General features: G+C 44.5%; 1 protein-coding gene across 4 annotated transcripts in view; it reads left to right on the top strand.

Moving 5' to 3' along the window:
- MYLK (myosin light chain kinase) overlaps positions 1 to 15,161 on the top strand; it is a 223,453-nt gene that overhangs the window by 84,531 nt on the left and 123,761 nt on the right. For all 4 annotated transcript variants that reach the window (XM_030942155.1, XM_030942139.1, XM_030942161.1 and 1 more), the window contains 3 exons: positions 10,614 to 10,662; positions 11,556 to 11,721; positions 13,073 to 13,238. In XM_030942155.1, coding sequence (XP_030798015.1) covers positions 10,614 to 10,662; positions 11,556 to 11,721; positions 13,073 to 13,238 — 381 coding nt within the window. The remainder of the gene's footprint in view (positions 1 to 10,613; positions 10,663 to 11,555; positions 11,722 to 13,072; positions 13,239 to 15,161) is intronic.

Below are 15,161 nucleotides of genomic sequence, written 5' to 3'. Positions count from 1 at the left end.
AGGGAAGGTTCCAGAAGGGGGCGAGGTGCACCTGGGCCAATGGCCACCCTTTGCCCTGTTTTCTCTGTTTCCCCACACCACAGAAGGGCCAACAGGCTGTTTCACAGAGCAGAGCATGCATAGTTTGGATGCTTTCCTTAAATTCTTTAACTGAGTGACTCACTTACTCTAATGACCTTTGAGTACTTGTGGCTGGGGCATTCCAGATGGAAAGTGACTCCTGCTCAGAGCCTCAGGATGGACCTCAGCTCTGCCATCCTGGTGCTGTGCTTTCCCCTACATGAACCCCCTTTCAGTGCCCGAACTTTGTGTTGACACCTACAAATAAAAATTACCGTGTTCCCTCTTCTGAGTTCCTGTTTAGAGCGGGGGAAACCGAAGGAGCACTGAGTTATGAGTTTGTGCCAATGAGATATGTGACTCTAAACCTCTGCACCTGTCTTTCTGCAGGATAAAGGGTTTGACTTTGGTGGTCTCTACAACCTGGACAAGCCCTTGTTTTCTGTGATCCACATTAAGGGAAGACTGGAGTCTGTTAGGAATGCAAGGGAAGCATATAAAACCTAGATAATATGAAAATCTTTTCTTCAGTCCCCACTATTCAGGAAGTGAGAGCTGATGTCACGATCAAGCAGGGAAATGTTTAGTAGCTCGTGGTACTCGGGGCAGGGGAAAGGGAATCAGGCTGAGGGCTGTAAAGGAAGGAGAGCAGGCCAAGGCTCTCACCCCCACCCCTCCTCTTTGGTTTTCATTTGGGGAGACTCAGGCCCTCAAATTAAAATTGAAATACAGTTAATCAAAATAAAATTAAGACATAAAATGTAAGATGCTTTCGGTCTTCTAACTCTAGGAAATAGAGAACAGCCTAAAGGATGCAGCTGTTTAAATGTGTGTGAGTCCTATGTCCATTCTGCTTCTGCAGCAAGGCCAGTTTTAAGCTCATGTGTGACTTGGGGCCACCCCAAAGACCTAGGCCTGAAAGAGTCCACTCTGGGCCCTTCTGCCATGGATAAGTTGTTGGCTGTGCCAGGCTAGCCCAACCCTTTACAAAGGAAAACTAACAGCCCACCTGCCTTCCCTCCAGCTCTCTGTGCTATGCTTCTTACTTGGAGTGAGCAGAGGTCCAGGAATTCAGAGTGTAATTCATATGTGGAGTTTTATAATCCTTTAGTGGTCAAGTTTAGGAGGCAGTGTTGAGCAATGGAAAGAAAGTCAAATGGTCTTGGATCAAATTTTAGCTCTACTAATTTCTAACTATGGAGAAATTAACCTTCCTAAGCCTTCCTTTTCTGTGCCTTGGAGTTCATGGCTGCCCCACAGTGTGGTATAAGGATAAGCACAGCTAGTAGCAAATAGCACCCAGAAAGTGGTAGCTTCATCATTATTTGAACTGACATTTGCATCCTTAGAGCTACTTAAAAAGGGAAATCTGCAAGAGAGAAAGATTCCTCATCTGACTTTTAATTTGGTGATCAGTCCCAAGAAACATTCAAGATCCCCCAAGAGAACGAGTGCCTTGATGAGAGCCATGCAGTTATTCAGGGCCTTACATGATGGAAATCAACCGTGGTCTGAGCCCCTGGAAGCCTTTCTGAAGCCAGCTCTGACACTTGCCCACCTCCAGAGGGCAGGTCATGAGGCTTGGTGCAGAGCAAGGGAGACATGGTAACTGCCCTCTGAGAACTTCCTCTCCAGTGGAGGACCACAGACCTGTCCTGTAGAGATTTAATGTGAGCCATATATAGAAACTTTTTTTTTGTTTGTTTTTTTTTTGAGACAAGGTGTCGCTCTGTTGCTCCGACTAGAGTGCAGTGATGTAATCTCAGCTCACTGCAGCCTTGACCTCCTGGGCTCAAGCGATCCTCCCACTTCAGCCTCCCAAGTAGCTGGGACTACAGGCATGTACCACCACACTGGGCTAATTTATGTGTGTGTGTGTATGTATGTATGTATGTATGTATGTATGTATGTATGTATGTATTTTTCCGAGATGGAGTCTTGCTGTGTCACCCAGGCTGGAAAGCTGTGACACGATCTTGGCTCACTGCAACCTCTGCCTTCTGGGTTCAAGCAATTCTTCTGCCTTAGCATCCCAAGTAGCTGGGATTACAGGCGTGTGCTACCACGCCTGGCTAATTTTTGTACTTTTAGTAGAGACAGGGCCTCACCAAGTTGGCCAAGCTGGTCTCAAACTCCTGACCTTGTGATCCGCCTACCTCAGCCTCCCAAAGTACTGGGGTTACAGGTGTGAGCCACCATGCCCGGCCTTATGTATTTATTTTTTTAAAGATGGGGTTTCACCGTATTGCCCAGTGTTGTGTAATCTTAAGTTTACTAGTAGCCACATGTTCAGATATCAGGTAAAACTCATTTTAATAAAATACTTTATTTAACCTATTAAATCCAAAATATTTCCATTTCAATGTATAATCAATATAAAAATTACTAATGAGATATCTTACATTCTTCAACATCTGGGGTGTATTTTACACTTACAGCACACTTCACGTCAGACCAGCTATAATGGCAAGTGCTCAGTAGCCACAAGTGGCTAACAGCTACTGTTTTGAACAGCACAGTTCTAGAAGCTGCCACCTGAATAGGAATAAACAAGGTTTACACAGAACAAAAAGAGAAAGCCACATGGATGAACAGGTGTTGATATGGTTTGGATGTTTGTTCCCTCCAAGTCTCTTGCTGAAATGTGCTTCCCAAGGTTGGAGGTGGGGCCTGGTGGGAGGTGATTAGATCATGGGGGTGGATCTCCCATGAATGGCTTAATACCATCCCCTTGGTGATGAGTGAGTTCTCGCTTAGTTAGTTCACGTGAGATCTAGTTGTTTAAAAGAGTCTGGGACCTCTCCCTTCTCTCTCTTCCTCCCTTTCTTGTCATCTGACATTTCTGCTCCTGCTTCACCTTCCTCCATGATTGTAAGCTTCCCGAGGCCCTCACCAAGAGCAGATGCTGGTGCCATGCTTCTTGTACAGCCTGCAGAACCAAGAGCCAAATAAACCTCTTGTTTATGTAAATTACCCAGCCTCAGGTATTTCTTTATAACAATGTGAGAACAGACTGACAGGTGGTGAGTAGTCCTGAGTCATCACACATCCACACAGTGAGCCTCGGACATGAGGTAGAGTGAGTGCCCAAATGGTGGGTGTGCCCCAGCCCCAGTGGTCTCAGTCTGAGAAGGCCTTTGACACTTCAAGGACCAGAGAGTCACTGCAGGTAATAAAGGGTTAACTTTAAGGACATAAGCTCAGGAGCCCAGGGAAAGCCAAACTGGCAGCCCCCAGAGAAGATCCAGACCTCAGATGGATCACCCACCTTACAGGATTTGTTAGTGCAAATGCATGTGCACAGAATCACCTGGTGAATCTGGTTGAAATGCAGATGCTGATTCCACAGGTCTGGAGCAGAGCCTGGGAGTCTGTACTTCTAGCCTCTAGTTGATGCCATGCTGCTGGTCCACAGACCACTCTTGGAGTAGCAAGGAGGGATTTAATTACATATGTGATATATTCCACCTAGTACAGTGATTCTCAAACTTCAGCATGCATCAGAATCACCTGGAGGGCTGCTGAAAACACTGACTGGGCTGGAGCCATCTGCCTGGCTTTCCCCTCCCAGATGGTCCAAGCACACCTCCCCCATACCCCCAGCCACCTCTCAGTGCCACAGCTCCTGCTATCTACACCCGCATGAAACCACTGCGGTGCAGACCGAGGCTCTGTATACACACATACACACACACACACACACACATATGGAGTCTCACTCTGTCGCCCAGGCTGGAGTGTAGTGGCACAATCTTGGCTTGGCGTGATCTTGGCTCACCACTACCTCCGCCTCTGGAGTTCAAATGATTCTGCTGCCTCAGCCTCCTGAGTAGCTGGAATTACAGGTGCACACCACCACACCCAGCTAGTTTTTGTATTTTTAGTAGAGACGGGGTTTCACCATGTTGGTCAGGCTGGTCTCGAACTCCTGACCTCTTGATCCGCCCACCTCAGCCTCCCAAAGTGCTGGGATTACAGGCGTGAGCCACCATGCCCGGCCTCATTCTGTTCTTGAAGGATGACTTCCAAATTTCCTTAGGTGGACTCTTCCCTCCTTTAGCTTCACCATCCACTTTGCCTTTGCCTCTTTTTCCCTCCAAAATATGCATGGGTTGCCCTTGCTGGCCCAACTTAGATTTTTGCCACTGAGGCTGCCTCCTTCTTTTTCCATCTCATATTCCTCCACCTCTTTCTCCCATCTCCACCCCCGGCCCTTTGTGGATTTAGGCTTTTCCCAGTTGCTTATAGTTCTAGCCTCTTCTTCATTCCTCAGATTTTACTGAACTTTGTGCTGGGATATAAAGAACAATAAAGCTCAAACTCCTAGCCTCAAGCAATCCTCCTGCCTCAGCCTCCTGAGAAGTTGTGACTACAGGCACATACCACCATGCCTGGCTTCACAGTTCTTTGTACTTGAACTTATTTGTGTTTAAATTATAAATAAAGCTGGGCATAGTGGCTCACGCCTGTAATCCCAGCACTTTGGGAAGCCAAAGTGGGCAGATCACTTGAGGTTAGAAATTTGAGACCAGCCTGACCAACATGGTGAAACCCCATCTCTATTAAAGATATAAAAATTAGCCATATATGGTGGCGGGTGCCTATAATCCCAGATACTCAGGAGGCTGAGACAGGAGAATCACTTGAGCCCGGCATGGGGAGGCTGCAGTGAGCCGAGATCACACCACTGCACTCCAGCCTGGGCGACAGAATGAGACTCCATCTCAAAAATATATAAAAAATAAAAATAAAGAAATAAATTGTAAATCAGTATTTTAAATGTTTTTCTTCTCCACTAGAACTGTAAGCTCCATGAAGGCAAGACATGTCTCTTTTTATCAGTTACTGAATCCCCAGGGTAAGGAAACTAGCGCAGGGCCTGAGCCATGATAGGTCTGCCCTGTAGAAAGAGCTCAGTAAATATTTGTTGACTGCCTCTGTATCTGCCTTTGGGACTTCATCCCCTGTACTAAGAAAGGGATTCAGTTCCTAGTATATATAAGCACTAGTCAGAGCTTCAACAAGCTGACTGACATGTACAATAAAATCCAGAATAATATCTGAGCCTTAAAAGAAAGGCAGAGTGCTTCAAAAAGGAGAATTTCTGCAAAAATGTTATTCACATTGAGCAATTTCAGTGACCTTTAGTTTTGACTTTTTTCATTCCTTTTTGCTTCAATACCAAGTTTAATATTCAACCAGAAATTCTGGTTCTAGGCACTTCTCCAGAGGTTTTATTAAGCCACTGGCCCTAAACAGAGACAGTATCACCCTCTAGGGGGCACTTAGGAGATGGTGGTCCTTTTGGTTTCCCAGTAATTGGGAGAGTTGCCGGATTTAGGGGGCAAGCACTAGGGGTACAGGATGGGCTTCACAGCAAGAATATTTTCCCAGTTCCTCACAATCCTACCAGAACAGACGCCACAAATATATAAATTGGTGGTTCCTTAGTCTTCAATAATACCAAAAAAAAAAAAAAAAAAAACTCTTCAAGACATTGTAAAACAAGCCCAGTAACTGAAGAAATGGTCATCGTCTAGAGGGAAGATTAAAAGGAATGAAGCTATAGCTCCAAAATTATTGAAAAATTTACTCTGCACAAATTTTCTACTAAATGAAATGTAACATTTCTATCTATATCTATAATTACCTCGTATAATTGTATATATAGATAGTGCTGTTACTACACTATTGCCCTGAAAATGTGGACCAGAGGAGACTTAAAACTCTTAATATTAGAAGCAAATAGTATTAAGTTAATGGAGATGCATAAAATATAGGCGTCTTATTGACTTTTATTGCCATCTCACATTTTTTAAAACTTTGGGGAACAGTAATAAATCTATATTGTAGAAGGATTATGTATTGACATTATTTTTTGGAGATGACTGCTGTTTTCATCCTAACACATGTCTTCTTTATAGTCTCTTGTTATTATCACTGTTCCTTCGTCCAAACCATTCACTGAATGTATATTTCAAGGTAAGGTGGGATTTTACCTTGAAATCCTGTGATAACTTTTACTGTGATATCTTTTTTACTACTCAACCCCATATCATAAAACGGAGAACTGTTTTAACACCACATTAATACATTAATCATCTTTCTAAAAATGTTCTCTACTTCAGTGGTCTATAACTTGTCTTGCTATGTTATCTTCTTTTAAAGTTATTTTCTTCTTTCTTTTTTATATAATACATCTTTCTAGTTGAGTATTCTAGTGTCCACTTGTAGACCTGTGCTGTTTCGCTTTGTTATGCTACTTGTACAGTATGATTTTTCATCACTCACTTTTAGATCTAAACATGCATTAGGAGTTAATGCAAGTATCAGCCATTTCATTGTCTTCTAATGTGCCTGAGCACTGACATATTGAAATGGTCATACTTGAACAGTTGCATATTGAAATCCACATTTTTATAATTCACTTTCCCTCTATATCACTGTAATGCTTTAGTTAAGGCTTTACATTTATTTTCTTTTTGAAATTATCACATATGTATATGTGTGATAAGAAGGGAATTTTGATCAGGGTGGCATGGGGTATCAGTTAATATGTGTTATAAAAAGCAGATATTTGTTCTGATAGAGTGGAAAACCACTATTTTAAGTAATCCTCAAAAAACACTTTGAAGTTGGTTATAAGTAGGGTGACTGCACCCCACTTTTCCTGCAATAGTCCTAGCTTTCTCCTGTTATCCTGGCATAATTATTAATTGCATCTCTCTCAGTGTTGAGAGTCTGTGTTTGGATGATAAATTATATCGCCACACATTTTTAGAAGCATTTCGGCTCCTTTCAATTTTGATCACATTATTCACTTTTTGAGCAGTATGTTCTGACCCGATTCAGTGTTTCTGTATCACTTGACAAACAGAGCTAGGTCTGCTTTATCCCTTCCACCACTGAACTTCCCAATCCTAAGACCTGCCAGCATTCTCTTTTACTTGTCTTTGAAAAATCTAAGATCAAATACCATCAGTGTCTTGGTCTCTCCTTTTTCCCAGCAACTTGCTTCTGTCCTCACCAATTCTCTTAACTCACTCTTCTATTTTTTGCATTTCTACTTTAATCCCCTTTCCACTTATTTTTCTACATAACCTTACTGTTCTGCCAGATTTTCATACTTTTACAAAATTAATTTTGCCTTATCTAACAATTTGCAACTTCAGATTTTTCCTATAAATAGACCCTGTTAGTAATTTTAGCCCAAATTCTTTTTGTTAGTAATTTTAGCCCAAATTCTTTAATATGAGTTAACAGACATGTGAACTCTCTCTTAACTCATATTAAAATAGCATCCATCAGTTCCATTTTTAGCTGACTGCTTTATGTGTTACGTTTTCATCATACCCTCTTACCCTGACATAGAGGTATCTCTCTCCAGCATTCTTTTGCTATTCTTTGGGGAAGTGCCATGTTTTTGCTTTTATTTTATTTTTTAAGGAACAAAGGAACTTAAGCCTTTTGGATTAAGATGCTTAGCTCCCAAGACTTTTTAAAATGTTCAGTCTATTTTTTTTATTGTGGTAAAATATACATACCTAACATAAAATTTACCATTTTAACCATTTTAAAGTGTACAATTGTCATTAAGTGCATTCACAGTGTTGTGCAGCCATCACTGCTGTCTCATTCCAGGACTTGTTTATTACCCCCGATGGACACCCCGTAACCATTGAACATTAATTCCCCATCCCCTCCTCCCCCAGCTCCTGGCAACTATGAACCACCATCTTTCTCTATGGATTTGCCTCTCCTGGACATTTCATATGAACAGAGTCCTATAATGCATGGCCTTTGGGGTCAGCTCCTTCACTTAGTGCACTTTTTCAATGTCCATCCATGTTGTACCACGTGTTAGTACTTCCTTCCTTTTACAGCTGAATAATACTTCATTGTATGGATACACCACATTTTGTTTAACCATTTATCAGTTGATTAGTCTAATTTTTATGAAATCCTTATTCCCAGATGAAACGACTGATACAGTAGCATGGGTAGTGCAATGGATGGTACACAGATATTTTGTGGTGAGCCTGGATAATGCTGTTGTATAGAGCATGTTTAGAAGGCCCTATCCATCCTCTATTTGGATGCCAGATTTTACCTTCTTCCTCCCTGCCCCTTTTTTTGCAACTAGATGATGTTTTTCATGTTTTGTTTCTTCTTTACCATTGTATTTATAGGTTTTAGAAAATACAGCTGAATAAAATTACTCCGAGTCCCACCACCCCCAAAATAATCAGTATTAATAACATGATACCTTTTCTTCTGGTCATTTTCCTGTCTTTGGGTATTTTAGTTTTACCTAATTATGATCACATTAAATAGGTAATTTCGTATGCTGCTTTTTCTGCACAAAATGTATTTATTTAACAAATATTTAAATACCTACAATGTGCTGGGATTTGTTCTGGATACCTCTGATGAGTGAATAAAAAGTTCCAGTGGGGATATGGGTTGGGGTCTTTAGCATATAGATGATATTTAAAGTTATGGGACTAAGACCTCCTGGGGGAAATTAGATGGAGCTGGGGAGAGGCCCAGGACTCAGCCCTAGGGTGCCCCAGCATGCAGAGGTTGAGCAGAGAAGGAGGTTGAGAGAAGATGGATAACCTGGTAAAAGCAGGAAAGTCTAGAAGAGAAAGCACTTTGAAGGGGAGTGGGACCTTGTGTCAAATGCTACTGAGCTTCTGAGTGAGATGGAGACAGAGTGTCAACCATTGGGTTTGACAAGATTGTGGTTGGGATGGAGCCCAGTGGCGCAGAGAGGATCACAGCCCATGTGGAGTGTGCTGAGGAATGAATGAGATAGTATCCTAACATGTACCTGCACGTTTCAGATATTCTTGAACATAATTTAATGGCAGAATAAGACGTCTAATTGTACATTTTACCTAACTACTTATTTTCTTCCTACTCAGTGACATTTATGTTGCTTCTAACTTTCACTATTACAAACAAGATCAAAGCGAATACCTGTGTAAACTTTCTTTTCTAACTTGAGCGTTGTTTCCTTTGAATGGAATCACAGAAATGGAGGTGCTGGCCCAAGAGCAGAGCGTCTTTAAAGCTTATGGTTTTCCCTCGCTCAGATATTTCCTGAAGGACTGGACAGTTGGCTCTGCCTCCGGCAGCGTCTGAGGGTCCAGCATCTTGACTGTCAGTTGGGTCCTTTCAAAATAAATCTCTCCTTTTATCAATTTAGAAGTTACTTTTGAATAGAGAGGAATGACAAAAACCAAAACACTTTAAAAAATGAAAACTATACAGAGCTCACTAAGTAATATTAAACAGAAATGCCTGTATAGTAATCACCAGTTATATGGAGCCACACCTTAAATGTGATGCGAGTGTTTGTTATTAATCCCTTTTCACTAAGGTTCTGGTGGAACCTTAAACCAGGTGTGGCTGATGAAAATGCTCAGCCATGATTTTTCTCCTCCACACCTATGTTCTTACACAGTCATATAAATGTGATCAAAGTTAAGGAAGTTTACCCTTTTGCAGTAAACACCCTGCAAATTCCCCACAGCAACTGTCTGCTGATATCAGAGGATGACTCCACCCTCCCTGGGGTAGGGTTTTATAAGCATCCCCAGCTTGTAGCAAAAGGAGAACAACTTTCAGGGTGATCATCATCTCAAAAATGACCTATTCCTCCCACCACACCCCTCAAAATAAAACTCCCACTACTTTAGAGTTATTTCGTGGTCACATTGTTAATCATCCCTCCCAGCTGCAGGAGCTGGATGGAAGGAGCTGACCCCAGCTGCTTTGCTGGCTTTGCTATTTAATGGCTTCCTGCCTAGCATGGCGGCAGCTCACCCAGGATCAGCAGCACCCAGTAGGACAGTGCCTACTACGGCCGCATCATCTCACCTAGGACTGACTGGCAGTGCCCAGCATAGCAGCGCCTTGCCCAGGACTGACAGTGCTCAGTGTGGCAGCACTGCAGATTCTGCAGGAGGTGCTGGCTCTGCTGTAGCTTATCTGCAGTGATCTGTCCTGCTCCCTTTCAGCTTACTGCTACTTGCCAGGCCTTAAGTGGAAGAATGGAGTGTTGATTGTGTCAGTCAAGAACAAATGTGGTAAGAGATAGGCATGGACATCTCCCTCCCTTTCACTGAGAAAATGTTCTGGAGAGGTCCTGGATCACCCCAAATAATCCCCAAAATGGAAAGTAGAGCATGCCACCTAACAACTCAGCAGGTGGTTGAGAGTTCTAGAATCTAGCAGACCTGGGTGAATTTCTGCACTGTTACTGACTCTATGACCATGTGTGGATGACTTAAATTCTCTGAATCTTATTTCCCTCATCTGTTTAACAAATAGGATAATGTGGTATCAGCTTTATAAAACTGTTGCAAGAAATTCACATGACAATGTATGTAAACACCTACCATAGTATCCATAGTGACACAGCCCATGCTCAATCAAGATTAATAATCACCATCACTATCCTACCCACCCCTGCTGTTCAATCTTTTTCACTTTCATTGCTCCAAGTTTGTGGCTCAGACCTGACTCATCAACCCTTTTTCTTGCAGGAAGTTTTGCAAAGCAACTTGGTCAACCTGCTGTTTCCAAAACTTTGGGGTAAGTCCTGGATGTTCAAGACAGAGTAAGGGTTGGATCGCTTTCCTGCTGACTTGAGCAGGATAGGTCTGGGGAGTAAGTCTTCTTGGCTCTCCTAGGTTATAACAACCACAGTGCGGAGCCTAGTGCAATGAGATATGTAATTTACGCAGCACCTCCTCACCTGGCTGCCTCTGTGATTGGCGCCTTTGACTGGCCCAGCTGCTAAATGCTAAGGAAGTGGGAGAGGTGGCCAGAGTCTGCAATGGACTCTAACAATCAAGGCAGTAGTCAGAAGATTGAAATAAGCAAACCCAGAAGAGGCGGGTAACAGTAGCTGCTGTAACGGACAAGCCTCAAATCACAATGGCTCAACCCAGGGAAAGTTTGTTTCTTACTCAAGGAAAGTTCAATTCAGATATCCTGGAACAGGTGGAGAACCTTCCACATTATCTTCCAAGAGCCCAGGCTTCTTCCATTTTATAGCTTCATCTTCTGTGCCCTTGAGCCCGTGCTGGGCCTTCTGCATCTCACCAGCAGAGTGGACGAGGGACTGCAGATCCTCACAGGAGTTTCTTAGGAGTCGGCCCTGGAAGTGGCATACAGCTCTTCCACTTATGGTTTCCCAGCCAAAATCCAGGCTTTCAGCCAGAGCTTAGTGAAATTCAGGCATACCTAACTGCAAGGCAGGCTAGTAAATGAAGTCTAGCTGCATGCCCAAGAGGTAGAGGAAATAGGTTTTGGTGCCACACATTTTTCTAGAGAGAGCATGAGAAAGTTTCTGAGGCATAAAATTGGGAAGGCTACACTTTGATGGCTTTTGACCTCAACTTAGTGCCTTTGGGTGAGGTGGAGAGAGGACGGTTGAATTGCTGCCTTGTCTGGGACTGGATTCTCTGCCAATTTCCTTACAGGGATAAATTTTCAGCTCCAGCAGTGGAGACCCGTCCTAGCATCTGGGGGGAGTGCCCACCAAAGTTTGCTACCAAGCTGGGCCGAGTTGTGGTCAAAGAAGGACAGATGGGACGATTCTCCTGCAAGATCACTGGCCGGCCCCAGCCGCAGGTCACCTGGCTCAAGGTGAGGTTTCTGTCTGCCCTGACCCTGATCCAGCCTGTATTAGTCTGTTCTCATGCTGCTAATAGACATATCCAAGACTGGGTAGTTTATAAAGGAAAGAGGTTTAATGGACTCACAGTTCCACATGACTGGGGAGGCCTCACAATTACGGCAGAAGTCGAATGAGGAGCAAAGTCATGCCTTACATGGTGACAGGCAAGAGAGCATGTGCAGAGGAACAACTCTTTGTAAAACCATCAGATCACGTGAGACTTATTCACTATCATGAGAACAGCATGGGGAAACCCGCCCCATGATGCAGTTGCCTCCCACTGGGTCCCTCCCACAACACATGGGAATTATGGGAGTGACATTTCAAGATGAGATTTGGGTGGGGACACAGCCAAACCATATCACAGCCTTAGGGACCCTGAAAATTCAGGGTTAGACCCTTCAACTAGTAGGAGTCTTTTGATTCTGTTCCTCCTGTTTCAGGTAGTTCTCAGGGGTTTCTCTGTATGTTTGTTAGTGATGCATGTTCCTGCCCCCATTACAGCTCTCCCTCTGTTACTCAGAACACAGTGTTCTGACACTTCTCACACTCACAAGATAACAGAAAACTTCTGAGTCAAGACAAGCCTGACAATCTCAAGAGAGTGGACTGTGAAGTTAGGGTACTAGATGTCAAGCCACAGCTCCCTGGTTTATAAAGCCTGTGAAGCTGGATAAGTCATTTGATTTCTTGGAACCCTGGTTTCCTTATCTGTGAGATAGAAATAATACCACCTGCCTCAAAATATTGTCAGGAGGCTCCATGTGGAAGGGATTTATAAATCATTCAGGGCTGAGGGAAGTGAAGCTTCAGTGGGAGAGGTGGGCGGGCAAGGGAGGCAGTGGCATGGGGTTGGGGATGGCTGTTAAACAGGGCAGTAAGGATCCAAGGGGAACAGGTAGAGTCATGGCCAGGGGAATAGGTTTTTCGGAGATGGAATGCCTGGGTAAAAGTGGGTATTGACACCTTTTACCTGCTTCGTAATTCTCTTGAATTCCCCTAGGAAAAGACTAAAAGGAGCTAAGGAAAAACTGAAGTGAGGAATATGGGATTTCCTACCTCAAACTCAACCTCCTTTTGAAACTGTTTCCAGGCATCTGCTCTAAGTGGGACAGAGCACCACACCACATCCATAGACCTCAAATCAGGGCCCCTGAACTGTTTAAAGTCGGCTCTCTGAGCGCATTGACAGGGCCCACAGCAGAGGGCGCTGCTGCCCAGGCTCTGGAGTCTGTCCCGCCAGGATTGGCAGGAGGCAGGAGGACACAGCCAGAAGGGAAGCAGATTGGTATGACCAAGTTACCCCATTGCCATCCACAGGGAAACGTTCCACTGCAGCCGAGTGCCCGTGTGTCTATGTCTGAGAAGAATGGGATGCAGGTTCTGGAAATCCATGGAGTCAACCAAGATGATGTGGGAGTATACACATGCCTGGTGGTGAACGGGTCAGGCAAGGCCTCGATGTCAGCTGAACTTTCCATCCAAGGTATCGACCAGTGGAGGGCTAGTGCAGAACGATCCCTGCCTGGTGCCACACCCTCCTAGAGGAGCTGCTTGTTCACTGCGCACCTGTGTGTGTATACACGTGGCCCACTCACACACCCAGGCACTCCCCAGGGGCAGATCTTTTTTTTTTTTTTTTTTTCTTCTTCAGACAGAGTCTTGCTCTGTCCCCCAGGCTAGAGTGCAGTGACATGACGTCAGCTCACTGCAACCTCTGCCACCCAGGTTCGAGTGATTCTCCTGCCTCAGCATCCTGAGTAGCTGGGACTATAGGCACGTGCCACCACGCCTGGCTAATTTTTGCATTTTTTGTAGAGACAGGGTTTTACCATGTTGGCCAGGCTGACCTCAAGTGATCTGCCTGCCTTGGCCTCCCAACGTGCTGGCATTACAGGCGTGAGCCACCCTGCCCGGCCACCAGGGGCAGGTCTTTGACAAGAAGAAAGGGTGAGCAGGGGCAGCACAGACCTGGCCACGGGGAAGATGCCCTGCGCTTGGCTGCCACCTTCCCTTGTGTTCCCCTGCTCTCCCCCTCCATGTCTTCAGTCCTTTCATCTCACCCGGACTTGCTTTTGTACCTGTGATTGCCAACTGGAAGAATGAACATTGCTAACATCTTGCCATCACCCCAAATTTAACCTGCCCAGAATTTACTCAAAGTTTACTCTGTCCTTCAAGTCAGGCGATCCTTTGACTTGACTCCCTCTACCAGGGTTCCCATGTTTCTTCACACCCAGACTGGACTTTCCAGCATCCTTGTGACCCCTGCCTCTTTCTCCCTGAGTCATCAGCCCTGTTAGTTCTTCCTTGGAAATCTCGTTGAACACGTCTCCTCCTTACACTTCCTTGGTTCCTGAGGAGGTCCAGGCTGTTTCTTCCAGGAGGTCAAGGAAGTCCAGGCTGAGGAGGGAGTGCGTGGATGGGGAAGGGGCTGCATGTCACTTTACTGGAGCAGGAACTCGGGGGTCAGGAAGGGAAGTGGCTTTCAGTCCTTCCTCCTTCTTTGTCCCCCTCTTTTCTTCTGATTTTTCTCTTCTGCATCTCCTTCTTCTCAGAAACGATTCCTCCTTGCTCTTGTTACTTTTTTTGGCCTGGATATTTTTCACAATCTACAGAGAGAAACATATTTCACAGTACGTTGCAACCCAGAACGTATATACGTAGGTAAGCAAGTTTCAGGAAACCATCCTGACTGTGCTGTGCACAGTGCGCGCTGGTATTCTCTATTTCACTTGACATCATTAAAACAAGAAATCCTGTCCTGACCAGAGAACCTGACTTGGTGGCTCACTGCTGAATAAGGAACTGCCGTCAGACACCCAGAGCAATGTGTGCCTGCCGTGGCGTTGAGTTAAAAGCTGTTCCCTCCTGGTGGACTTCATGACAAAATATGGTGCCTGATATTTGTTTTAAAATACTCAAAAACAAACAAAAGAAAACAAAAATGGATAGATAAGACCAGCAAAATGTGGTATCTCCTTTTTTTTTTTTTTTTTTGAGACGGAGTCTGGCTGTGTCGCCCAGGCTGGAGTGCAGTGGCGCGATCTCTGCTCACTGCAAGCTCCGCCTCCAGGGTTCATGCCATTCTCCCGCCTCAGCCTCCGAGTAGCTGGGACTACAGGCGCCCGCCACCACGCCCGGCTAATTTTTTGTATTTTTAGTAAAGACGGGGTTTCACCATGTTAGCCAAGATGGTCTCGATCTCCTGACCTCGTGATCCGCCTGTCTTGGCCTCCCAAAGTGCTGGGATTACAGGCTTGAGCCACCGCGCCTGGCCTTTTTTTAAGGCAAGATTTTCTTTTCTTTCATTTCTTTTCTTTTTTTTTTTTTTTTTGAGACAGAGTCTCACTCTGTCGCCCAGGCTGGAGTGCCAAATGTGGTATCTCCTTAATCGTGGTGATGGCTT

This window comes from Rhinopithecus roxellana, chromosome 1, assembly GCF_007565055.1.
Source record: "Rhinopithecus roxellana isolate Shanxi Qingling chromosome 1, ASM756505v1, whole genome shotgun sequence".
Lineage (NCBI taxonomy): Eukaryota > Metazoa > Chordata > Mammalia > Primates > Cercopithecidae > Rhinopithecus > Rhinopithecus roxellana.
This window is presented reverse-complemented; position numbering and strand designations above follow the sequence as displayed.